General features: G+C 39.3%; 1 protein-coding gene across 5 annotated transcripts in view; it reads right to left on the reverse strand.

Annotated features, from left to right (window-relative positions):
* The window catches only part of RAP1GDS1 (Rap1 GTPase-GDP dissociation stimulator 1), a 102,157-nt gene extending 77,298 nt beyond the window's left edge, over positions 1 to 24,859 (reverse strand). For 2 of the 5 annotated variants that reach the window (XM_074905539.1, XM_074905538.1), the window contains exons 1-2: positions 24,587 to 24,859; positions 16,432 to 16,601 (exon numbers count right to left, since the gene is read on the reverse strand). In XM_074905539.1, coding sequence (XP_074761640.1) covers positions 16,432 to 16,474 — 43 coding nt within the window. In that variant the 5' untranslated portion in view covers positions 16,475 to 16,601; positions 24,587 to 24,859. The remainder of the gene's footprint in view (positions 1 to 16,431; positions 16,602 to 24,586) is intronic. The other 3 variants (XM_074905541.1, XM_074905540.1, XM_074905543.1) reach the window with 2 other exon arrangements.
* Positions 24,860 to 27,395: the final 2,536 nt, after the last annotated feature.

The raw sequence follows: 27,395 nt of genomic DNA on the forward strand, positions 1-27,395 counted from the left end.
ACTCTATGTCATGGGGGACAAAAGGATCCAGTTCTTTGTGGGAACATTCAACTATTAACTGTCAGAACAATTCTTCTCTACACATGCCCACCCCTCCTTAATTTATGACATGGCTTCCAAGTATTGCAATGTAAGAGGTAGGATCCTTGAGGAAACAGGTCTCCACCACCAGATTATCCTAGATTACTGCCCACCCTATGCACAGAATGAAAAAAATTATGTGAGGAAAAACAACAGGGCCAAAATAGTCTCTTAAATGACTACCGATACTTCAGACAGTAGTCCAAATATGTTTCTTTCTAATGCTAAAACAAAAACCCACCAAGCAAATTAAAATAGACAGCCTAAAGTAGACACTTGGCATACAATATAACTCTTCCTGAAGAGTCAGTAAGGACTGAAACAGGATCTTGTAAATAAAGAGGCAACCTTAATAACAATCAATAATATAAATCCCTGAAATGATATATTACATATAAATAGGCAACCATACAGATCAGGAGTATAGAAAAGAAAATCTTACGTGTGTATGCACACATGCACATGCAACTAGCAGGATTTGCATCTCTTTACTGTCTCTTTTTTTTCATTTGTGTTTGCTGTTTAATTATGGTATTTTGTCCTCCTCCTTTTCCCTTACTCTTCTGCCCTGTCAGATGCTTTCTGCCTGAAGCATTTTTAATTGAGCAAGCAAAAGACACTTTATCAAGTCAGGATAGCAAGAACAGAGAACAGGTGATAGAAAACAAGAAAATTAATCTATAGAAATAGTACAGTCTAGAAACAGCACATTTAAAACTGTTACCTCTCTCAGCTTAATCCTTTCTTTGAAATTATCTTCACATATGCTACCGTATATGACCTCTTTTGACCATGCCTACTGTAAAAGTCTTGATTCTAATGTGATTCAAAAGTTAACTGATTACAGATGGTAAATGCTAATCTAGACATTACACAAACAATTAAGAGGAAAACACTTTCCTAAAATGTTTCTGATTTTTCCTTTAAATTATTTTCCTTATTATTTTAGAACAAACACTGATTTTATATCTATAATATTAGAACAAATGCTGATTTTCTTTTCCTTGCATGATTTACTGGGGCTTCCGATTCTCTATACTTTTTCCAAGTTGAGTGCAAAATACAGTTTGCTAAGCAACAAAAAGAACACACATGAAATGCAGTGCCAGAAGTTAGTCTGAATGGACATTTGTAGGATGTTATAATGCAGGACAATGATTTAGATTTGAAGTACACATTCCTAATCAATATAATAAAGTTAATCTACTGTTAGTTTTTTCAATACACAAGTTAAAATTACTTTTTCGTCTTGCAATAATACTGGGCCTACATGAAAGGTATAAACTGGGGCTTTAATAAAATAAAATACATAAATAACTAAATGAAAATCAGGCAATACAAGGCTGGGGACACAAAGTTCCAGGACTGGCAACAGTACTGAAGAAGCTGAGAAAAACTCTGATTGACTTCAACAAGCTCTTGATCTGGTCTTTGGTCTACCTATGCAAGTAAGCACATATAAATTATACAACATAATTCCACAATACAGTATTTGTCATAACTTTACTGATGCTACCAGCTTGAGTTATTAAACAAATACAGGATCTGATTCTGTACAAAGCCCTCAGGCTCACTTTCACCAGCAACAAGTGAGAATCTTGTCTGAATACGATACCCAGGCTCAAAATTAGTACTGCTAACTCTTAATTGTATGTCACATCAGTGTTCTTTCTGATGCCTCAGAGAAGTCAGAGGTTACAAAATACTAACCTGTAACACCGCATGTTTCTAGCTATCATGAAAACCTTGAATATGGAAAGGAAGCACTTAAAAGGCACGGGGCAAATGATGAGTCTACGTTATGTTACAGCTTTTGTTTCTTTGTTTCTTACACTGTCTGATTTGAAGGTCATCCTGTGATTTACCAGAGACAACGCAGATTCTCAGTTTTCAGATATTTCTTACTGACAATAAACTCATAATGATGCCAGAAAAGGAGGATTCACATAAATTCACATGGTTCTGTATGTTTACCAGAGTCCTTAAATGGAAATCTGTCATCACATATTAGTGATTATTGATGTCAGAAATAAAGGTAGTTTTAATACTTAGATAACTTTTGTTCTCTCTTATAAAAATACATTGTTTATTAAAAAGCCTGTTTCTAAATTCTGATTTTATATACATTAATTGTGTATATAAAAACACTTTTAAAAAATATGCTAAAAAGTTGTAATATTCAAATTACCATACATCTCTTATCTCTTTTCTTACCCACCTTATAGAAATTACAACCTCTGAAGCTGTCAACATCTTTCCATTAGGGAAGGTATATGTGCAATTTTGTGTAGTAGAAAGAACTATCAAGCTTTCTGACACATCCTCTACAAGCGTTTCAAATATAGTAAGTTAAGAAACAAAATCTCAGCCCTTGTCCTGTTGAGTGTTAATAAAATTCCATCTGGTCACTTAGGAGCTGTGCCAACATTACCACACAAAGAGCCTTTGAGCTGTTTGAATGTTCAAGAGCCATTTGACAGCTTTTTTATTTACCTTTTTTCTTTTTTTTTTTTTTTTTTGTCAAATATGCACCTAATAGTCTACAGATGGCTAGGTTCTAACAAGTTTATTTGCATGTAAACTTGAAACTAACCTTGAAAGTAAACTGCTGAGGTTTTGCTTTGGGTTGTTGCTTGGGTTTATGTATTTTTTCTAACATTCAGGATTGTTCAGTCTACTGCTGCTCCAAGTTCCTTATTAGGCAAATACAAAGTGAAAGTGAAAACCTGGTTCTAAAACTGCAAACATAGTAAGAATCTGCTCAGCCTGCTCAAGGCCAACAGAATGGGAGTAAGTACAGAGAGTTAAAGTCACAGTAGACAGCAAGTTAAAGAACAGTTCTGTGACACAAATCTTCACAGGGGAAACAGATCTCAAGAACTGCTCTGAGCAATGAGAGAGATTTCAACAACAGATGGGTACTATGCTCAGTATTTATTAAGTACTTATCTTTAATGCCAAAATCAGTTATAGATTTATTCTCTAGTGACTCTGATAAAATGTGTATTTAATAGAGAAAAAATAAACTCCACAAAGTCATTTATATTCAAATTTGCCTTAGAAAACCAAAATTGGTTTGACAAAACTCATCCCCAAATAAAAAAAACCCCTTCTGAGCGACCTGATCTAGCTAGCCCAGTTTGACACAGGAGGCTGTATTAGGTGATCTCTGATGTCCCTAATGACTTAATTTTCCATGTGATCCTGTGAGTCTATCTGATAAGGTTGTATACATTAAACACATAGCACTGAATTGCTTGGCCTGCTCTATAGCCTTCAATGCAAAACATCTACTGAAATAATCATAATGATAGCCAAATTATCAGGGATGTTGCAAGACTGGCAGAGGTAATCTAGGTGATCCACTTCTGCACTATACTGAGTCAAGAGACAGGTAAAACAATATTGAATGCTCTACCAGACTCTCAGGTAGAGGACCAGTTGTCTGGGATATGAGAAATACACTGAGACAAAAATGCTATTTCAGTTATAGAAAGTGGTTTAGTAACACTCCCTCCTCGTTCCTATCTCTCAGCACCTTTTAACTGAATCAAATATAAAATCTATAAATTATTTGGATTAATTTATATCTTAAATCTCTGTAGGATAAGTACTCAGAAGACAGATAAGGGCCTGATTCTGTCACTACTTATCTGTGAATAACTTATTCATTCTTACTGGAGTATTTTTGTAAGTAGTCTTCCAGATGTCCATAAACACTTGGAGGTCCTAACATGTAATGAGAGGGAATAAAACTGTAAAAATATATTTTGTTGTTTGCAATTTGTATTTTGTAATAGTTTTAATTAATTTGTGAGCAATTCAACAAAGTAGAGTTTTGGAAAGTATTTTAAAAGAAAGATCTTTGCTTTAATATTCTCTTTCAACTCTTGGCTGTGAGCTTAATTAAAACTAGCTACTCCAATCTTCAAAGCCATAACATATATGATTAGGACCCAAAAAGCAATCTACTATAGAAAATAAAAGAGGCCTGAGCAGTGGAAAAATAGTAACTAATCTAGGAAAAGCTGTGAAGCTTTAAGGAAAGGCTATAAAAGACCTAATAACAGAACATAATGATGTTTCCACATGTTCTATAATTACTCATTTAGTGTTACTTTTTAAAGGTAACTTGGCAGACTAAATGAAGTTGTCATTGAAAATTAACAATTTATGTAATCTGCTTTTGTACTCCTGGTCTGAAATCTTAGATTTTTATCAGTTAATGACTTTTCTTTCTTTGGTTTGCTACTGTCTTTTTGCATGTGATTATGGGAGAAAAATTGTTGTACCTGCCTGCAAATGCGTACCATTCTAGAAGGAATTCTGCATCTTGAGCATCTTTCTGAACGGTAAGCCCTTTAAAAACTCAAAATATAGAGACTTGAATTTTCCAGACCTTTTCCAAGCTAAGAAATAATTTTGTTTGCTGAATCTTCAAGCAGCTTGTTTTAAATTCAAGGTTGATCAGAGTACTCTTAGCAACTCATTTTCTCCTCTTTCAGCTATTAACTTGAGTTTCTCTGTGGCAGTTACTACTAGGTGTCCTGTGCCGATATAGTTCCCTGGGCGTGTTAGCTCTGATGTCTGACACAGAATGTAACACTAAACACTGAAAGACTGAGGGCTCACACAGAGCATTTCAACAAAATCTCCTCAAGGAGAGTAAATATTTACCCTGATATAATGGTCACTTTGTATTCTACTATTTTACATTTTATATCTAAATATAAAAGAATACATCTATCACTGGTAAAATAAAGCTTAAAAACAAATTTTTAAAAAGTCGTAAATTAAATTAGCTTATCTGTTCCTAATTAAAAAGACATGCCAGTCTGTTATGCAGCAACACTCATCCAAGTTCCATTTTCCTTCTCGACAAGAAGATACATATCCTAAACCAGCTCATCTACTACACTTGTTCTTCCAGTTACCTTTTTATGGAAGCATGCATTTTCCCCCAGTTTTCTATCCCAGCAGAAGGCTGAGAGCTGCAGTCTTGGCATCTTGCCAGATTGGGAGGCTTCACAGTGATGTCTCAGAGGGCACATAATATTCCTTAGATTTGAAGTCTTAATGGTGGTTTACGCTGTTCTCCAGAGAACTTTCAAAATTTACTTTTAACTTTATTTAATTTTCCTTAAAATTACAAAAAAAACCCACAAACCAACTACTTTTAGTTACAAGCTACATAATAAATACATCATCGTGCATCAATGTTTTCAGCCCTGGAAATATACTGTTTGCATCTGATGAGTGTGTGAAAACAAGTTCATAATGGAAGTGACCTGCCATTTGTGCTATTTGGTTTCAGTGAAAGTTTGAAATCAGTTGCACATCTAATAAGTGACTCTAAATACATCACATATTAAGCTTACTTAGAAATGTCTTACAATTAAAAATTCATATGGTGGTAAGTACTTGTTTGCCTGTATTCTACTAAAGTTACTCTTGGCAAAACATTTTTGTCCCAAGGAAAGAAGGGAGGGAAAGACTATTACATAAGAATGTGCTGTTTCTCCTGAAAACACAACTGTTAAAACCTGTAATGCAAAAACTTCCTTTAACCACAGAAGGGCTGATAGAAGCGTGAGTTTCCTTGTGCTTTGGAGAAAAAGGCTTTTAATATTCTCTAATATCAATGAAGGACACAAATGAAATTAAGACAGTCCTGGAAAGCACTGCTTCTTGGCTTGTCAGATTGTCTTATCTTACTGGTCCTTCAATTTAGTAGTTTAGGACAAATTACTAAGGTGGCCCCAAATCAACAATATGCATTTTATAGGCAGATTGTGGTGCCTGCATGTTATAAATTGAAAACTGGGTTGCCAGTATCATTAATCTATAAGCTTTTAAGGCCAAAATGTACTCTGGAGTTCTTTATAAAAGGTATCATATACTGTTAAACCTGGTGTTGCTAAGATTAGTAGACATCTGTGGTTAATGCCTCTAGTGATAAATATTTATCTATTAATGCAGTTATTTGTTCTCACTTAAGAATTCATAGGATGTAAAGCATCAATAAAAACACTGCAGTGAGAGGATCAGCTCCAATGCTCTCTAAAGGAAAAGGATTCAACTGAATTTTCACATAAGACTGACATAAAACTGCAAGATCAGATGGCAAAATTAAAATGGTGCACAAAATGCTTAACATAACCCTATTTTAAAGAAAGATTTCCGCAAAAGGCACTAGTATTCTGCATGACTGCTGCAGTTATAAGTGATCATTAACCTCTGCACAGCATTTACAAGCTTTATTTAGTAAAAATTATACAACAGTGACAGTGCAGTAAACATGGTACTGATGTTCTGAAGCAGCACATTACAGTATGTATGCACAGATGGGTAAATCATAATCCAAATATTATAGGCCTCAAGTATTATTTCAAATCAGTATGATGAACATTTGAATGAATGAGAAGATGTAATATGTATCCACTGAAAATATTTTTTTGGAGAGAGAAAATCAGACAGTGCAAATCAGAGGAAAAAAACCTCCAAAAGAAAAGGCTACTTCATATATCTTAAATCTCATGACTCTTAATTAAATTATTAATCCCCCATTCTTCAATCAGATGTGTGTTTGGATAACATTCCCAAACCAAGCAAAAAGCTCCCAATACACATGTATTTGTAGGAAGCTCAATTAAAAAGGCAAGCAAATTATTTTTTTTTTCCAAAAGTAATGTATTTTTAAAAGACAAAAGATTTCTGCAAAATGCCACTTGTTACATTAAATTGCAAGTCATTTGTTTCCCCCACAAGCAGGATCTGAGTGTGTTGCAAAGTGGAGGAGTGCTTTGCTTTCACTGCTTAATAACCATCTCTCAGACTAAGTAAAGAGTCATACTGACAAAAACTGAAAGGAGTCAGGCTCTGCATACAATCTGCAGGTCTCAAGAATGAAGGGCAGAGCTAATAGTCATGGGGGGAAAAACAAGTCCTTGGGAAGTGTTTCACAAAGGATGCAAGGTTCTGTGACAACTGGACACAGTTGCAAATGTTATGGCCTCCAAATCAAGAATGTCCACTGTATTCTCAAATACATTTATCCCTCTGATGACCAAGCAGATCTTGACTGACCCTTAAGTCACAGGGGAGAAAAAAACCTACCAGGTTTATACACAGAGATGACTCTAGGAAGCCTACCTCCCCTGGTCCCATTCACCTGTCACCAAATTCCAGAGAAATTTAACCTTTCTTCCTTTGAAGTTCCACATGCATTCAGCTTAAGCCCAAATACACAAGTCTCCTAGTCCTCTCAGGCAGCTTAATAACCAAATTCACATATTAGACTTACTGGGATCTCTGAGGAAGTGACTCTTCTTGGCCCTTCTTTGAATATGCCCCATACACACAGGCAACATAGGAATTCTTGAGAAAGGTACTAGCGTGTAACAGACAGTAGATGGCAAAAACATAAAAATGCCTTTTGCATGTTAGCCTAAACATGAAAATAAACCAAAGGCTACCCTCTACCTGAAAGGTTCTAAATACAATGTACCAGAAACATACTCAAATCAGATTTTTATATTTTTCATGTGAGGACTGGAATACCTTCTACTTCTTCTATTGAAATATATTTTATATCAAGCAGTCACTGCATAAAACAAATGAGTCACAGGAAAAAGTGCTAAACACCTCCACCTTTTAAAAAGCATGCCTTGCCTAATAGGCTATGAATGCATACCACTCTTAGGCCTGGTTTTCTGGTCTGTTTGAGGGCACAGCTTCAATTTCAGGCAGAGAAAAAGCCTGGACTATTCTCTTTTCTGTGTAAAATTGTGCCTATCCCAAGGAAGGTGAAGGTAGTAACCCAGTTGCACCTCTTCCTCCATTCACATTTGAAAAGGAGGAGGAATGAAGGTTCAGACTTTCATAGGAAAAGTGCAGGCATCCATCTCTAAGAAATAATCCCAGGCCCTGGGCCTAATGCAGAAGTTTTGCTGATTAGAAAATAGTATGCATATTAATTATGGGTGATTTCCTGCTGAGCTCTGTAGCTGATCCTACTCTGAACTCGGCAGGCACGGTTTATTTAGAGACAAAACTCCTAGCTCAGGTTTCTGAATGCCAGCACCCAAAATCCAGAGCATATGTGTAAAGTAGTCTGTCTCCAACCATGTGTCTACAGATAAACTTCCACTGCAGCAAATCAGTAAGTATTTCAGGATATTAATTTTAGTTATTTTATGCCACTTTCAATCACTGTTTCAGAGAATTTCTCACTGTTAACTGCAGTTGTGTTTACACTGGTCTATAATGTCAGTAAACTAGCCAACACAGACAGACTCTTAGAAGGACTGAGCTACTGATCGACTGACAGTCCTTTTGCCGTTAGGGCTGAAAGATGCAGTGATACTCAGAAGGCAGAGATGCAGAGAAGTCAAAACCCAGCATGATTTTCTGAGACATGATTTCCTGACCAGCTCCTGCATGTAACAAGGATGCTGCAGCCCTTAGCACAACTGAGTGCACTGAGCAGTTATTTATGGACTGCTTTGACAGTCAAGAGACACAAAGAATCTTTGCAACATTATGTCAATAGTCTGAAAAACTCCAACAATGTGCCCTAGCCCATCCTTCTCTAGGCATCTTGCACAAACATTGAGGAACAGCACAGTCCTCTCTATAGCGTAGGTTTATAGTGTGTGTGCCAAGGCAATTCCTTTTGGTCAGCATATATAACTCCCACAGATACCAGCCACAAAGGGACCACAGTTGAGGAATAAATCTTTCCTATTAAGTTTTCCAATTATGTTTTTCTGAAACTTTATTTTCTCAATTATAATTGGTCTCTTGAAAGCGAAAGGGAGGGAAAATAGAGAAAAGAATAGTTCAGAAGTTGTCCCACATTACAGGGGTAAAGTTTAGAGACAAATTTCATGGAGTAAATGTGTGGATTATGCACAAGCCAAATGATGCTGTCAATTTTAACTGCTGTTGATATGCTGAGATTTTAATTAAATGAAGAAAAGACTAGGATGCTTCTGTATCAGCAAGCATAGATCAGTGCAGGTTTGTTGCTGGCCATATTCCATTCACTTCCAGAAAGTGCATGTAAGAATAAAAATTTTCAAAAGCATTATCAAGTTTAATATCCTTCCTCTCCATTTTATTAACACACAAAAACCTCATATGGAATGTTATTGAAGTAATATTAATTAATACGGTCAGCAATTGATCCTTAAAGCAATATTTGTCAGGAAAACTGCTAATGTTTCAACTACAAGCACAAAGCACAAGATAAAAAGAAGTCTTTCTCCTTCCTTATGTCCCACTAAAATAGGCAGCTATGCACAAGTAGTAGTTTGATAACTGTTGGTAATTTCAAATGCCCTATAAATCCAGCAGATGACAGGACATGCATAGCTCCTTCTATATCTCATCTAGATGTCAGGTTGCCTTAGACTAAGCACTCCCCTATTCTATGTCAGCACTTTCCATGTGTAATCAGAGCTGGACTCCTCTAAGGAAAAGATTACAGGAAGGCCCAGAGGGAGAACACTGACAGACTCTACTAGCACTGAAGAATCTAAAAAAATCCCAGGAAATACATGTCTGTGCATTGCCACCCTTTTATACTCAAGTTTGTCTTTCCTGTGAGTAGGATCCACTGTGATAAGCCCTTGAAAAACAGTACAGTTATGTCCCACTAAAGAAGTATTAAATGCCTCTGTCAAAAGGAATTATTCACAGATCTAGTTGAGAAGTTTTGATGACCCTATTTCAGGTCTACACCATAAGTGCTCTAGAGGGATAAAAATAGTGGCAGATGCTACCAAATAATTGTGCTAGTGGAGACTCATCTCTCTTGGAAAAGCTTCCTTTTGCTCCAGGATGATAAAAAATTATTACTGAAGCTGAAAAAAAATAATTTATACAAGTAAAAGTACAGTGTCTTGGGATAAATGAACCTAATTTAGGTAGGGGCTTTTACCTCTATAGTTAAGTCAGATACGGGCCATGACAGATTGTGGCTATGACTAAACTGGGGGACTCGGCAGAGCATCTAAGTGTTCTGGCTCATCATACTCTGTGTGAGAGAAGGTTCAGCATATGCACTGTCCCTTGCTTAGCTGGAAAAGAAACTGGACGTGTAGACAAGGTGGGACCTATGGCATGTTCAGTAGGGCTCTCATGAGAATGACTGGGAGATCCAGACCGAATGGTTTCCCATTAATTGCTCCTGCAAGTCAATCTCAATGCATTTCTCATCAGCTAAGTAATGTAGCACAGACAAAGCTGAAATCCCATTTAGGCTACACCTGAGAATCCATATTTAATCATCAGTGTGATTCTGTAGATTGAAGTGTGTTGGTGTGTACAAATTAAGGTTTGCCATCCTCTATTCAATTCCATTAAATGATTGCCAGTAACTCATGTTCACCTGCAACTGCAAATGCTAATCTAACAAACAGTCCTAGACATTTGTTCCAGTATACAGACCTTTTTAGTTTTTCTCGAGTCACAGATATGAAGTGTCTATCATTGCTTTACTTACTATCAAGTAGTCAAATGTGAATCTACACAGCCCTACATGGACCAGTTAAACTGCAGATTTTGAGTATGCAGTTTGTGTTTGAAACCATTATAGCCTGAAGGTAGATATGCATTTGTAATCTTTTGCAGAAAGCATTAAATTTGGGGGAACGCCTGGCATACCAAATAGCAATCCAGAGGCACCTTTCAGAAACTTGGGGACTGTATCAACAGAAGTCTCAGGAAGTTCAACAAGGATAAGCACCAAGTTGTGCAGGTAAGGCAGAATAACCCCAAGCGTCAATGCAGGCTGGGAACAAACTGTTAAAAAGACCCGGGGGTTACAGTGGATGCCAAGTAAAACATGAGGCAGCAGCGTGCTCTCAAGGTAAATAAAGCAAACTGTATATTGGTTATATTAGGAGCGTGGCCAGCAGATCAAGGCTCTGCTTGATGCCTGGCAAGGATTTGTGTGTCCCAAAATTCTCTGTGTAGTTCTGTGTGTCCCAGATCAAGAACACTACTGAAAAACTGGAGTCTATGTCAGGACTACCAACATAGACACGCACTATATGGCATGTAAAGGGAAGTTGAGGGCTTCTTTAGTCTGGCAAAGGGAGGCCTGCAGCTCCCTGAGGGATGTTACAAAGACTACATAGGCTGCAAGTAGTGTCTAGACAAAGTCATAGCTGACCTGGTTCTAGTGCTGTCAACATTCCTGCTTCAAAATCCTTCCAAACGACAATCGTGTATTTCTATGATTCTATGAATCTGTTCAAATTTCAGCTCAAAACACCTCTACTGTTTCTACCACAGGACTTACTACAGTGCCTGCAAATAGGACATGCTTATTACAGGTACGCTAAAGTCTTTCTGTGCAACGGAAATGTAACTGCTTGGTCCTACTAAAAATTAGCAAAGCACAGATTGGAAAAATCCCGATCTGACTATTCGTCCTATCTAACTCTTATGTAACAAATCTTTTCCTTTTCTTTCCAAACAGGTAAGTACCCTTTTGTTCTACAAAACATGTAGCATTTTGGGGCTCAAGAAGAAAGATCCTCAAACACAGAGGACTCCTTTGTATGTATAAAATTATTTCCTTTCTCTTGCTAACATAATGTTAATTTTTATTGTTGCATTAATGTCTTGTATTTACTCAACAGTATATGTATTTTAGGTACTGCTTGAATTACACATGTAAGAAGACAGACTGTGACTGTAAAATATCATGAAGACTAAGTCTTACTATTGGTAAAAAGCAACATGTCAAGTATGATGCAAAATTATCTTCCTTTGGTAAGTCGTTTGTGTTATTCCAGAGGGATCTGAGCACAACTTTGAAGAGCAGATAAGGTGGACTCCCTTTCACCTGTGGTCTTCAGTTGTAAATGCAAACAGAGCTGGAATGAGGCTTGCTTTTTGCAGCAATATTTTAATACTGAGGAAAAATTATTTCTCTCTCCGAAAATAAAAAAGGATTAAAAATGTAAAATCTGGTTAAAAATCTCAAAATTTGTGAGATGACAAGTGTATGTGACACAAACAGAACATAAGTACCACAAAGGAAATGCAGTGTCACACTAGAAACCCACATTTTAGGAGCAAATGTTTTCACATATATCAAACCAGTATCTTTTTTGCACAGTGTGCCTTTCATTTGTTAGACTACGTGTTTAATTTCATGTTTCATAGTTCAAGGTAAAAATCTAGTTTTCACTTATTTCCTATTTCCTTATCTGGGCCAATAGCAGCCTTCTGTGATACATTAACTTTAAATCCTACACGAGAATGAGAGTAGAGCAGAAGACACCTTTTTACAGTCTGCTGTCTTAGTCTTGTCACTTTTTAAAATAAATAGGTTGGGGGAGGTGAGGGCTAAATCTGAGTTTGGTTTTATTTCCCAGCTTCACTTTTCATGTAGTTAAACATAATGCTATCTCCTCTCTCTCACTTAGAAGACTGTTTAGATGAATTAATGTTTATAGATCCCTCTGAAGAGGTTTTTTTAAATGATAGAGCTCAGTGCTCCTATCTTTTCAGTAACTGTCTGTCATCCATGGCCAGCACATCTACCTTTTCTCTCTAATGCATGAGAAGTCAGATTTCCTCATCTGTGTCTAACATCATGATACACTGAATTGACTAGTCTTTTGAGAATACAACTCCCATTTCCCTTGTGCTGTAAATTCTCCAGTGTATCAAACATCTGCAGCTTTTTCTGCCTTCCACAGCTGTGAGTCACTGCAGCCTCAAAACTGTATGCAGACCTTAAAACCATTAATTCTACTAAACCATGATAAGTATTTAAAAATGAGACTTCTTCAAGTCATCTCAAATATGAAAGCACCATGGGCATCATTTTATTACCCATCACTTTATTACCTATTATCCTATGGTCATTTATGCCCAGGCAGAATATAAAAGCTACAATTTGGGCCCAATTACCATCTTAAATAAAATTTGCAGTCACTTTATGCATAATACAGGGCAATGGGGAACTGAGGCCATAATCTGACTACACAGAGGCTTCAGCAGCAAAGCTGGTTTCAACAGATTACCTTTTCTAAATGCTCTGCAACCAGGTCACTTAAAGCACTGCAATACAGCGTCATTTAAAACTACAACACACACTTAAACCTGTCATTTGATAGAGCTTGCGATATTCAGTTTAAAGGAGTAATATCTCAGCACTAAATTAAGTTTTACTTCTATTAAATTAATGCCTCTCTATAAGCTCTGTGTTGAGCATGCAGATCTTTCATGTCAAAGCAACCAGATTTTCTTGTCAGATGGTTTTACATTACCTTTAGATTTCATTAGATGAAGCAGCAGAAACCTCTAGAATTAAAAGATTCAAATGATATGCTGAATTCTGGAGATAAATTAGTTTCACAAATACAGAACAGAATAGTATGCTCACGTAAACAAGCAGAATTTGGTTTCTAAACTTGCACTGACCCTCTGAAGGTGTTAGAAAATAACACCAATGTCCCACACATCCTACATGATCAAAGCCTAAGAAGTGCAGAATCTTTTACTGTTACACAAATACAATAACCATAGTGGCCATCAAAAGATCTAGTCTGATTGTTCTTTGAGAGGCCAACAAATAAGTTTTAAACCAAAAATATTTTCATTCCAAATTGTGACCAAAATCAGATTAGGCCTGTTTTGTTACAATGGCCGTTTTTGCAAGAAGCACATGAGTCTGGGGAGGAGGAAGGAAAAAAAAAATAAAAATCAGTAGCTTGCAAGAATTCCTGAATTTTCAAGGTTGATATCTAATCCTTGATCTCAGAGTTACATCTCTCTCTGTCCAAACAGAGTCTAACCTTAATCTGCAAGTAGGCTCCTCAGCATATTTCTGATTGTAAGAATTACATTTCTGGTAATGTGCAAAAAATTAATAGGCTCTTCTCTTTCTTTTTTAAGACGTAAAAAGGGTCATAAGAAAAGCCTGTGTTTCAAAAAACCTGACAAAGATTAAGTCATTTTGTAAAATGTGCCTATTAAGCTGCTTTCAAAAAATTCAGCAAGTTCTTTATGTACAGCAAAAATGCTGTTTTGTTGATGACCATTTCTGATTTTAGAAAAGAAATCAGGTTTAGTTTAAATAGTTGCTAAGTCTGCTGGCTTTCAAGGAACACCTTGCTGTTGTGATTACTGTAGTACAGAAAACTGTTCTGAATTGGAAGAGCTATGTTGACTGAAACGAATCCAGTAGTCCACAGCTGTTGCTTTTTATCATAAGGACCATTTATTATCAATTTAAAGAAAAAGTAAAAAGGGCCACCCCTTGCTAACATGAAGTGCTGTATTATCTAGGGCATTTCTCTCTACAGCCATCTGTTTCAAACTGGTACATGAACTGAACTCAAATTTTATGTTCACAAGAAAACTCTTCCAGTCTCTTCTAGAGACTGTATAAGAAGTCTTAAATTCTACCTTGTTCTCAACAGCCAAAAAAGAAGTGATGCCTTCACCTGCCTCATAAAGGGAGAAGTTATGGCCTTCATAAAGATAAACAAGCACTTCAGATAATTTCTGTGATGAAGATGCAGTCTCAAGATGTGTACTGAATTGCTTTTTGTTTCTCTCTACCATTCTTGCCTTCAGAACATTAAGTGTCCACACTCTAATATATGTGTCATTAGAAGCATAATGTGTAGCAGTCTTGCAAAGAGGGATTCCTAACATTTTCTGGTAATATCAGAAAGCATCAAAAGCCATCATCTAACAGCTACAAAGTGAGTTTCTGAAACAGATTTCTGAAAACATAATTCTTTTTCCCTATGCTGCTACAAGATAGAACAAAGGCCACTATGTATATTAATAGCTTATGATACAGTGCTTACTATTGCTTTTACAGGAGGATGTTCTGATATGATGATCCATGTTAATCTGGTTTCTTCTTTTATCTAACAAATTATATAAACTATATAATTCCATCCATTTTTAAGAAAAATCAAGTTCACCAAATCATCTTCTTTATCATAGGATATGGCTCTTTCTTTATTTGGCAAGTTCCTTCAGATGCTATGTGTTAATATAGCATCATGCCTATAAATAAAAGACATTTAAGCAGTGCTTCTGGTGGTCAAAATCAGTCCACTGTCTCATTTTTCCCCCAACTGTATAAATTGGAGAGCCAATATTACTACATCTTGAAAGGATGAGGTGATGCATGCCATTCTACATGGTTTCACCAAAACAGGAGAGTTCAAGCTCTACTACAGCTGAGTCAGAAAAGCAGGATCCCAATGACTTCAGTGTGGGCTTTGTGTGGGTACAAGAATGCTGCATAAATAGCATTTACATGAATAAGGCCCAATTTTGTACGATTTCATTCCTACAAGAAACATTCTTTCATATATTCTCACTTATTGTAGAAGTACATTAGGCAAAACAGAAGCATGATTTTAAACTGGTTGCAAATAACTGATATTTAACTGAAGAGATGGGAAAAAAAAAATCACTCCAGTTCTTGAAATTAGAAAGTGGAGCACCAGTTCTTCAATTCTTTCCCTAACAAAGATAGTGGAAAGGGTAAATGATAGAAGAAACTGTCAGATATTTAATTAATAAAGACAGAACCATAGATGAGAGAGTGGGAGATGGGAGGAAAGACAGGAAAGAACAGATAACTGAAGGAGGTAGCGAGAAAGAAGACGTTATAGAAAACTGGGCAAGTACAAAGAATAAGAAAGGATTCTTAAACAAAATAAAAAAGACTTGAAGAAAGTAAGTACATAGTAACATCAGATAGAGATGTGGTTTTTGCCTGGAAAGTCCACACTGTATCTTGGGCACTGCTGCAGCAAAATGCATTGATTAGTATCTTTGATTGGATTGAAGCACTATCTTGTTGTAAATGGGTCATGGAATTTTTATTGTCAAGATTTAAAAAACCCCGAAACAAAACCCTGAACCTGCTTGGCTCCAGCAATCCTTTATGTACACGTTCCATCTCTTTCCCTCAATCACCAACACTTCCCTGCTTTTCCCCTAATTCCATATGGCAGGAGCCAGCACGTCTATATATTCTCCCCGAGTTTCATGGAGAACCAAGTAAGAAAAGGGACTGCCCAACAGGTATTGCAGGATGAGAACAAATGTATTTGTGTAAAGCATATTAATGGATTTCAAAATTAATTTAATCATACCAGACATTTTTACAATTAATGTGTTCACAGACCAGTGTTTTGTTGTGGTTGGCCTTTTTTTCCCCCCCATAGAACAACATCCTGATCCTAAAATTAGTTCAGTACATAAGCATGGAGAAGAAGGAGGAAAAATAATGGCTACTAGTTACTTAGGGGAAAGGGGAAAAAAAGAAAAAGAGAAAGGTAAGTGTGGGAATACCTCTTAACTGTTCATTACTGCTGCCACTCCTCTTGATGGTCATATTCACTCACTGCATTTCCTTGTAAATTACTCACTGAAGTTCAGGAAGGGTGTCTTAGGTATTTGTACAACAGGGTCCTAACATGACCAGCAATCCAGTGACTTCCAGTGTGCACATTGGAAGGCTGCTGAAGGAAGAGGTCACAAATAGTAAGATGCTATTACCAAGTACACTGGACTCAGAAGACTGACTTCAGTCAGTTCCTCCAGAGGCCTGAGAGGGGTAAGTTAAACATTCTGTGGACAGGGAAGATTTAGATAAGAAAGATGTGTACACTGCTGCTTTGGTTTTAAAACCCTTTTCTCTTCTCATGCTTTGTTCATGCTGTCAAGATAAAACAGCATTTTGATTTAAGGAAATCATTCCAAAGCTTTTACGTAGCACAAGTAGCTATTTGGCAGTACTGAACTCAAGTTATGCCTGCAGGGTACCGGGTGCTGTCGACTATGAGCACGATGGGATTTCTCCACAGAGAAGGGATAGGAGAATGAACTTGGCAAGGCTAGAGAAGGGCAGAGGTGTGCTACTGGCCCTGTAAATAGTGGCATGTACTTGTAAGGTTGCATTTAAGGATAGAAATGTTAAAATAGTCCCATTAATTTAAGTCACTGGACTGTCATACCCAATATCAAAGACAGGAAGTGCTTCTAAATATGCTCCCAAGAGGAGTTCTTAGCTGCCTGAGAGCAGGTACCCTCAGCAACATGCAGACCTCCCCAGCCAAACACTCCCCTTGACCTAGAGACAATAAAGGCTTGCAGGTGGTCATGTTTTATGTATTTTTATATTTATGTTAAATAGTTAGGCTAGCAGAATTTTCAGCTTTCATCCACAAAACACTGTGACAGAATGAATCCATACAGTACAATGCAATTTTAGTTTCCAGTCTGGATATAATTAAGTGCAAAAGGGGTAGAACGGAGTTTATAAAGTGCTGGGTATGACAGAGTTCTCTTCCAACTGTAGACCTCTACTGTATAGAAGATAGGATGAGAGAAGGATGAATATTCTGTTGTATATGGTTTTTTTTGGGGGGGCTGGTGTATTTTAGAGGTAAAGACATTTACTGAAAAGTGAAGAATCCGATAAGGATGGGGTTTTCAACTGCAGGTTTTGTGCCCTGATGCTCCCCTATCAGTATGCTCGGAAGACCATAAATATACACAGGCAGCTGACAGTGGATACTCAAACTCAAGACTACCAAGAGATGCTAAGCTGTTACCTCTCTAGGTCTCCCAAGCACAGGCCGGTTCCCCACAGACTCACTGGCAACCCTGACAAGTTTCTCTGAGGTTTTGTTCAATTTGCATCATGTCATTTACCCTATACTGTTCAGCTGCTCTCCCCCATGAATCTCAGTCCTCTCACTCAGTCTTCAACTCTCTCTTATAATTTCCGTATTACTCTCTGTACAGTCTTACTCCCAAGTTCATTTGCACTGCACAGGCAGTAAGCTTGAAAGGCCGCTATTCACCATGTGAATTTAAGCACTTGCTTAACTGGATCTAATCAGATACTGAAGTGACTTGTCAAATCTGAATGAACTGATAGGGAAGGTCAACAAAAAAATTAAATTATACATAAATTTTTCGTCTTTCTTCAAAATTGTGTCCATCAGACTGGCAAGTATCAATGGATGGAACCACCTGATGAACTTAGACAGCACTGATTAACTTTCATAAATCTCCCTGAGCTATTACTAACACAATGAATAGCTCAGTGTTTCAATAAAAGCTCAGAATTGACTTATGCCTTGGATGTTTGTATAATACATAACTAGGAAGCGATAAGCTTGTAAGAGCTGTGAAATATGAAGAAAATGGGACCTAATATTGAAATGGATCACTTAAAATATTTCCTTTGCAGAAGAGTGGGGTTTTTTATTTAGCCTGATTTTTAAATGTGTAAATGTGATTTTTATAAGGTTTGTGTCTACCCTAGATATGCAAAGCATGAAAGCCCTTCATTTATTTTAAAATGTAAATTTTAACACAAATTGTACAGGCATCTACATTGTCTCAATTTATGCATATTTTGAATTTCAACTACTTCAGACACACACATAAATTCATTCTCTGACATTTCTTATCGGAATTTATGAAGAAGTTGTATCTGAAAGTTCTTCAAGTCAGAGATATTTCTGAGACACATGCATTGCCAGCACACCCTTACGCTTGTACAGCTAAGGTATGCTTTATTTATTTGCAGGTCCCAAAGCATCCTGCACTAAATTCTGTCCTCTCTCTGGAGTTGAATGAACAGCAGTTATCTGGTTTATAGATTTGACAAATTGTTCTGGATATCTGCTGACTCTGTAATCTATTTGAACTACAGTTTAAGAATGGTATGAGAACACCAGAGTTTCTGCACAACTTCAAAGCTCTCTAAGCCAGAAACACCCAACTCTCAGGCTGAACAAATGTCACCAGGCTGTGTGCACGGCTTTGAGGCTCCTTGAACCACAGCCATTTGCTTCAGAGAGTTTACAAATTCTATTAGGCATATCTGGAGCACATGTAAATTCCAATACACATCAGCTATTTTTTGCACTAAAAGGAACTTCAACATTCAGAAGTCTGTGGCTTTTAACTAGCATTTTACTCTACCAAAACAAATTCCATTTAGTTGACATTATATTAAAATTTGTAAATAGAAACAATTTTCTGGACCATATTTAACAAAAAGAGGCCCTGGGAGATTGTCTTTGCAGTGAAAGCTGCTACTTATAAAATCCCTTACTAGGAAAAGCTCCTTATCTAATTAAAATTCAAACCGTCATTAAAAAAATTTCTCCATTAACTGGAGAACACACATCAACATTTTAAGACTCCTAATTTCCAGAAGTTTAGATGTAGTTCCTAATCTATTTTAATCTGGAAACAAGTTAGAATCTGAAACATAACACCTCAAACAGTATCAGGACAGCAGGGATGCTTGTTTTCTTCCACACACAGCATGTGAACAGATCCAGGTGGACTAGTCACCAGTGGAAAGTGGATTTTCTCTTATGTAACTGGGTCACTGTCTAATGTCCCTTTGTTATCCTAAAACATGAACTACATCCTGTGACAGAGTTAAGAAGGGATAACAACCAATATTCTTGAGAGATGCCATAGATAAATCTCCATAGCTTTCTCTCCTGTCAAACAGTGATGACATTATTTTCCTCTTTACTGAACAAATGCTAGTTTATGTTTACCTGGAGTCCTGTGTCCAGCTCTGGGGCCCCCAACATAAGAAGGACATGGACCTGCTCGAGCTGGAGCACCTCCCCTGTGAGGACAGGCTGAGAGAGTTGGGGTTATTCAGCCTGGAGAAGAGAAGGCTCCAGGAGACCTTACAGCAACCTCCTAGTACTTAAAGAGGTCCTACAGGAAAGATAGGGAAGGACTCTTCATCAGGGAGTATAGGGATAGGATGAGAGATTATGGTTTTAAATTGAAAGAGGGTAGATTTAGATTAGAGATAAGGAAGAAATTCTTCACTGTGAGGTTGGTGAGGCACTGGCACAGGTTGCCCAGAGAAGCTGTGGCTGCCCCCTCCCCGGCAGTGTTCAAGGCCAGGCTGGACGGGGCTTTGAGCAACCTGGGCTAGTGGAAGGTGTCCCTGCCCATGGCAGGGGGGGTGGAACTAGATGGTCTTTAAGGTCCCTTCCAACCCAAACCATTCTATGACTCTGTGAATCCCTCTTTTTTAACATTAAAATTAACATTAATTAAATTCTCAGAACTTGCAGAAATAAATCAGCTTACTTGACAAGGACTGTCAGAAGCAGCCAAATGGTACTACAAAAAAAAAAAAAATTATCTGATTTCATATACAACTATTTCCTCAATATTTTTTTTTGAGGGGTCACAGAGTAAAGATCTTTATTTCTTTCTCCTGTTTCTGTCCTCCGTTGTTCCATTCATCCATCTATTATCCTTGTCTTTTCTCTGCTTCTAGTATTTCTCTCTCTCTCCATGCATTTCCCTTAAGGGATTTTTGTTCCCTTCTATTCTTGTCTTGGTAGCTTTCTCATTTTCATTATGACCGCTTTGTTTCCTTCAGGTTTCAACTGTTCTTTTGCCCCTTCTCTTTTCACTTTTATTTTGATGCTACAGAAAGTCAGATGTTTCTCACAAACTTCTGAAACCACCTCTGAATATTCTGTTCTCAGGAAACATACTTGTCAATGAAGCCTTTAACCTAAAGCTAAGACAAAATTGGTTGGCTTTAGTCTCACATAATAACAAAAGATCACAAATATTGGCCTGAACACAGGAACAGTATTCATTAAGGAAGATCAGTCAGAACTAACCTAACCTCTGGTTGCTTCAGAAGCACACTTCGAGGAACATTACTGAGGCAAAAGAAATACAGTCTAAAAGCAGTTTCCTCTGTGTTTGTGTTTTAAAGACAAGACTTTTGCCAAAATCAGTCTTGTTTTTAGGAAATACTAATACAACATTTTATACTGGTTTAAACTGGTGTATTCTGGCTGGCTAGAACTAATATGTTGGTGTTAGGGGTCCCATTGTTTTAGCAAAAACTTCAAAAGAATTAAAAATTATCTTTTTGTGCAATTGATATGTTTTTTCTCCAAACAGTTTATTGGATTGACTTGCATCTCTTGTAAGAAAACTAGCAAAACAGCTCTCAAGATGGAAGACTTTTTTCATTAGCTTTCATTCCTCTCATGTCTGAGGCTACCAACTACATTCTTCAATAAAAAGCAGGCAGGTTTATTCCTATCTTCCCAAAAGCAATACTGCACACAGCCATGCCTGAAGCTTCATGCCCTCCAGTCTCCTTTATTTCATGAACCAACGACCTGGAGATAGGCAGTGGCTTGTTAGATGCACTTCTCATCTGTGCGGCTCGTTACAACTATTCTCACGTGGTTGGGTTTGGACTCGGTGTCTGACAACCACCAGGCTGACCCCAAAACTTGATACATAGTTGCACGTGGTAATTCTTCAGGGAAACTGGGAGAGAAAACTGAGTATAGTGGGAGGAGAGGGGCAATATAAATCTTTGTTCTGACAACAGTGTAGCTAAATGGACAGTACTTAAATAAATCCATCTACCTTATAGCCTGTGTACCTCATGTATCTTGTTATTGCACTGTTACTGCTAGATATTGTAAAAAGAGTCTAGCATGTTGCTTTTGCAGTTTGTTGCCCAACTAAGCATGTATTAAGCTTCAGAGCAGAGGCTGCTTTCCATTTCGCTCTAACAAAACCAGTACTCTCAAATGGAAGAATATTTCTGTGAGCTTGCACTATTACTGACCATAATGTCAACACTTCAAACAGATACACACCATAAAAAAAAAAAAAGTGATTTGTATTTGCACTCTGCATACAAATTCTCATACATGGTGTTTCTCCATCTTTTGGGGCCAGTGGGTTACTGTTGAGCAGTCAACATGTAACCAAGTTCCTGATTTTTACTTCATTAATTTACATCTGTGGAATAACTGCAGCCTGCTTACAAGAACCTCCAGGAGCCACTGCTCTAAACCAGAAAGATTTTCTTGGATACAGTTTGTTTGCACAAGTGTATCAGCTGTTTTTCAAGGTTAAAAAACAAGAACTGACTGGGGAAAGGGGTCACTCATTGTGAAAGTGAAGCATTGCATTAGCAACCAAAAAGTAAAAACCTGTAATTGTTCTTACAAAAACAAAAGTAAATTACTGGCAGCACACATGTAATCTCAAGTATTCAAAGTGCTCTACTGCCAGGAGTACTTAAGGCAACTTGCCTCTGGAAGCCAAAAGTTTAATATCTGTTTAAACTGTACCCAGACACAACTTTAAAAACTATAAGTGCAAGCATCAAAAATAATAATTTCAGAAAGAACTGACATTAATTAGAGGAAATCACTGTCCTATAGGGAAGAGACAACTGCCATGTCTTCAGAGGAATACACACTTGGAACCAGAGTGGCAGCAGAGATATGTCTATACAGTAAAGATAATGCAGACCCATGTATACATTAAGTCTTTTTAATTACAGAAATCTTTTGACTGGAGTTAGAATATACCTGCTTGGGCTTCCATTTTATATCATTAGTATACAAAACAGATAATACCATACCAGCCTTCATAAATAACGGACCATACGTTTAACCATAGGACATTACTGCAGTCTCTGTTACAAATGCTTTTTGTTGAGCATGTTTTATGGAATGATAGAACAAATTAATCTCTGATTTAATTCTAAGGATTTTCAGATTTTATGCAATGCATTACCAAAAAGAATACTATAAGCTGAATGAGGAAAGCTAGTACACTGATTGTATGAGCTTAAACATAGAAAGTCATTATTAGCCAAGGTGAAACTGATTTCATTCTTTGCCACTTGCTCCTTAGAGCAACAAGATTCCTGCAGAGGCTACTTAGAGTTTGCCTTGGTTTTAAAGACAGTGAAATCAGGCCCTGATATGTGAGGAAGCGAGCAGGGGAAAAAAAAAAAAAAGGCTCCTCTATTTTCACAAGCAATCTCTCTGAGCAATTATGGACAGGTGCTGATATATTCTACAGGAAAATTATTTCTGTCTTCCTGAAAACAATACAACTAGTCTTACTTATACAGCAAGCTGTAGCAGATTCTCAAACTGTTTACAAACTTGCCTGCAACTGAAGCATAGTCTCATCTAAAAAGGAGTGCTGCACTCACTCTGCACCAGCTTTTCTGAACAGCTTTTAGCTGATGCCCTGAAGTTTTTATCTTTGGAAGACAAAACAGAGTTAGCAACAACTAGACTTTGACCAGAATGATGAGATTAACAGTCCTACTTTGTGAATGAACATATGCAAATTAAATCCCGGTGTCTTGTCTTTTCCACCCACATGAAAAGAGAGACCTTCACTACATTGTTATAGTTTTACCCAATTCTGATAAAATCTGATAGTTCTTCCTCATGCCTGACCCTGAGAGCTTCTAGCTGAAACTCTTCTCCAAAGGTTCTCCGTTGCTTTAAAGGAATTAAATAAGTGTTTATCCTCATTTCACAATCAGAAAAACTGAAGCACTGCAAGTGCCTCTTGTCATGGAAACTTCTAGTTAAAAGTGAAAGATGTGTGTGATCTGTAAAGAAACTACCGATTTACCTAAGGCCACGGGAAATGCTGATGTCAAATCCCCGAGCTGAATTCAGGAACTGCCACCTCCTTACACTGGCTGTGAATCAAAGGTCCTTACCTTCCAGATCCGCAACCTAGATCCCACCACCACATCTGACAGGTTGGCTGGTCTCTGGCAGGTCAAGGGGAGCACTCCTCACACACCTCTGGGGTACCCACCCTAACCTACGTCACTGCCAGATTTCTGGAAAATCTGTTTTGTGGTGGCTGTTTAATACTGGGAAAGCTGTAGTTTGTGCAAGAGGAAGAGGTGGAGAAGGCAGGAGAAATTCCGTCAATACTTTGTAGAGAAAAATCAAACGCTATACTTCCTAGATTCACATTGTTGGAAGCTCCAGTCAAGTGGCGATCGGGGTAAAACTACTTAATTTACAACCTTAAGATAAAGTCAGAAGTAATATGGCTGCATCTGTAGGCATGAGTAATGCAATTTCTAAAAGCCGGAGCAACACGAGGATCCCTGTGTCTTCCACAAACAATGGAGGGAGATTATAAAATAATCTCCTAAACGTATTACCCCAACTGTCTCCATTACGCAAACAGTAACTGGGAAAGCGTCCTGGGGGCGCCTTATATAACTCCTCGCTCTGAACCCCCCTTCGCACTCGGGGAATTTCTTTCCTCTACCGCACCTGAAGTCCCACCCAGGACGGCCAGCGCCGTGCGGGAGCACCGCGGGGCTGACCAGCCCGGCCCCGAGCGGGGGCAGAGCCGGCAGGCGGGGCCGGCCGCCGGCAGCGCAGGAGCCGCCGAAACTTTGCGCCGCAAGGGCAGTGGCCACGGCAGCGCCCGGGGCTGGGGGCTCGGCGGAGCCCCCCGACCCTCCTCCCGGGCGAAGGCGCGGAGAGAAGGAAGGCGGCCGATGAGGAAGTTGCACCAGTCGCCTCTCCCCGCCCGCCGGAGGCGAGCGGGCGGCGGCCTCCGGGGGAAGAGGGGCGGCGGCCTCTGGAGGGCTGCACAGCGCGGCGCTGGGGCGACTTACCCATGGTGCCGCCGCGGCCTCCTCCTCCTCCTCCTTCTCCTTTCTCTCCTGCTGCTGCTGCTGCCGCCGCAGCCTCTCCGCTGGCGCGGAGGAAGGCGTGTGCGCGGAGCGGGCGCGGCAGCAGCGCGGAGCCTGCGTGCGGCGCGACTATGAGTCAGGGTAGCACATCCGGGCAAGGCCGCCTGGGAGACACCCCGCCCGCCCGGCGGCACCCGGCCCCTGCCGCCGCCGGGAAGGGCGGGCAGCCACGGGCGGGGGGAGGAGGAGGAGGCAGCGGCAGCGCCCCCGGCCGCGAAGGAGGGAGCTGAGGGGCGGGTCCCCGCGGGGAGCGGCGCCTCCCGCCCCTCGCCGCGGCCGCGGGCCTCCTTTGTTAGAGAGACCGGGGTGGGGCTGGCTGCCGGGCCGGGGGGTGGCGCGGCGCTGGGGGGAGCCTGAGGCCGTGCCTCTGTGTTCCCGCCGCCCCGCACCTGTCCGGGTTCTCCGGGGAGAAGGAGCCGTGGGAGGGATTTGTCGGTGATGCGGCCATCCCTCACGCCGTGTGCGGAGGGCGGGCCGCCCCGGCTGCGGCTTGGGGGGGGGCTGGGGGCCGGGTCGGGGGCAGCGGGTGCCCAGAGGGCCGCGCCGGGTCCGCGGTGGCCGGGCGGGCGCAGGCGGCCGCCGCTGCCGAGTTCCTGCAAAGGCCGAGGCCCTGCCGAGGCCCCCTCCCCGCCGGGGCGCAAGCCCGATGCACTGGGGGGTGTGGGGCTTAAATTCACGTTTAAGATTATGAACTCAAGGAGGAGCGTTTTGCAGCGGAGTGAGGGTCAAGCTGGGCGGAGAAGCGGTTTTTAGGTGGGCAGCGTGAGGAAAAGTATCAGTGGAGGAAACCGTCAGGTGAACGTTCTGCTGAACCGGCGTTACGAATTCTTACACCCAAAACTGAAAAGCTTCACAACGTAGTTATGTGTGGAAGGCATTTTTAACAAGAAAGTCAATCTCTGTATTCAGTGTCCCCCGTTCCTTTCTGCCCTGGGATGCTCGGTCTCTGTGACACAGGGAACAACGGGGAATTGTTCGCTGTTACTGTCCTCTCATTATAGAGATTGCACCGGGAACCGTTTTTGGAGGGGTTGAAATTAATTTAGTAGCTCTTGTAGCATTTTTGCTTTTTTCAAGCATTTTCATATTTATGTATTCACAGGCTTGCCTGAGTAAATCCTAAAATATGGTTAAATAGTGTAGGATCAAAGAGTACGATAGAGGGACTTTCTTGCTCCATAGAAAATGGACAGGCCAGGGACAATTCAGATGAGTGATGCAAACAGAGGTGGTGGATGTGTCAGCCCCCACAGTGCTTCATAAGTGACACCGGCAGTCCCCTTCACCAGCAGTCAGCAGCTGCCAGGGGTTTCCTTTCTGGAAAAGGTCCAGGGAGCTTTCATGCCTGTAAAAGGGCAGTGTGATATGACAAGCAAAGAATAATTCATCAGTCCTGCGGAGTACAAACTGAACATGTTGGGATTTGTCCATTCACTTCGGTGTAGCCCTGTGATTCACCCATTCTTTCCTTAGGACATCAGCAGAATTTTGCTGTTGCCTTCAGTGGGGTTAACCACTGTCCTGGTATGCAGAACTTGACACTGAAGATATGTAATTTTATGACCAGCTGATACTGAAAATTAGTATGTTTTTACAATGGCTAGACCATGCAAATACTTTTGTTAATGTTTTCCATTGCACTGTGACTGCAGAAAATTCAAACCAGAACATGTTGGGTTTTTAACTTCAGGGTTTGTCTAATTCAGTACCTAATAAAACACAAGGATTCTTGAATTAGTCTTAAGTGGTGAAAAGTTTTATTTTTCTGCTTTCATCTATTTTCAAATCTTGCCTGAAATTCATCTTTGTCCTGTGTTTTTGCTTCCTTACTTCTTTCGCTCAGCAGTAAATTTTGCTTTGGCTTTATGAGTCTGTGTCCCAAATGTTTCCTCTGTTTGTCTGGGGAAAAAGGCAGTGAAATTCTGTTCTTACTGATCCATTTCTGGGGGACCATGGAAGAGATATTCCATATACTATTCCATATTATTTCCCATCTGGATACCTGGGATAAATTGGAGCAATCTGTAAAATGCATGGGTTTCACAAGTTTGCTTTTGTGTCCTAATTGAAGTGCACATATATATCTTGCAAGTCCCAGAAAGGTAAGACTTACCTGCCCCAAGAGAGGATTTTCGAGGACAGTGAATTCTAAAGAGATCTGCTTTCAAAAAAAATGCCATAAAGAGGTCTGGCACTACAAAACATCTTTGATTATAATTGTTTAGATCCAAAAGAACAGTGCAAAACTAGGGAGACTTTTTGATCTCTTGACTGAATACCTATTAATTCTAGGAGAGAAAGAGAAAACTGAAGAAGCTGAGGACTTGATTTTTGTCAATCTCTCATTTAGGTACAAGTTTACAACAGAACAAAGGGGCTGTTTAAAAAAAAAAAAAATCCAAATCCAGCGCTGCTGTTCTTGCACTTGAATGCAGGATCCTGTATGTATGGCTACTCATGGTATAGTGCAAGAGGGAGAGGAGTTTTCATGAGGAATTTCCATCTCCAAGAGACTATATGGAACAGCTTTGGACTGTCGGGCTTTAGACACTCTTTCTGTAGAAGATCCACAAAATCAGTGTGCTGAATTTTTTAAGTGATTAGCACCTGTGAAGTGTGGTGCAGTAATGCCTGTAGAATATCTCATTAAAAACAATGAAATTATGAGGCTCTTGATGTACTCATCAAGGAAAAAATTAATTTAAAAAACAAGTTTTTGAGGAAAACTGGA

This window comes from Athene noctua, chromosome 4 (assembly GCF_965140245.1).
Source record: "Athene noctua chromosome 4, bAthNoc1.hap1.1, whole genome shotgun sequence".
NCBI lineage: Eukaryota > Metazoa > Chordata > Aves > Strigiformes > Strigidae > Athene > Athene noctua.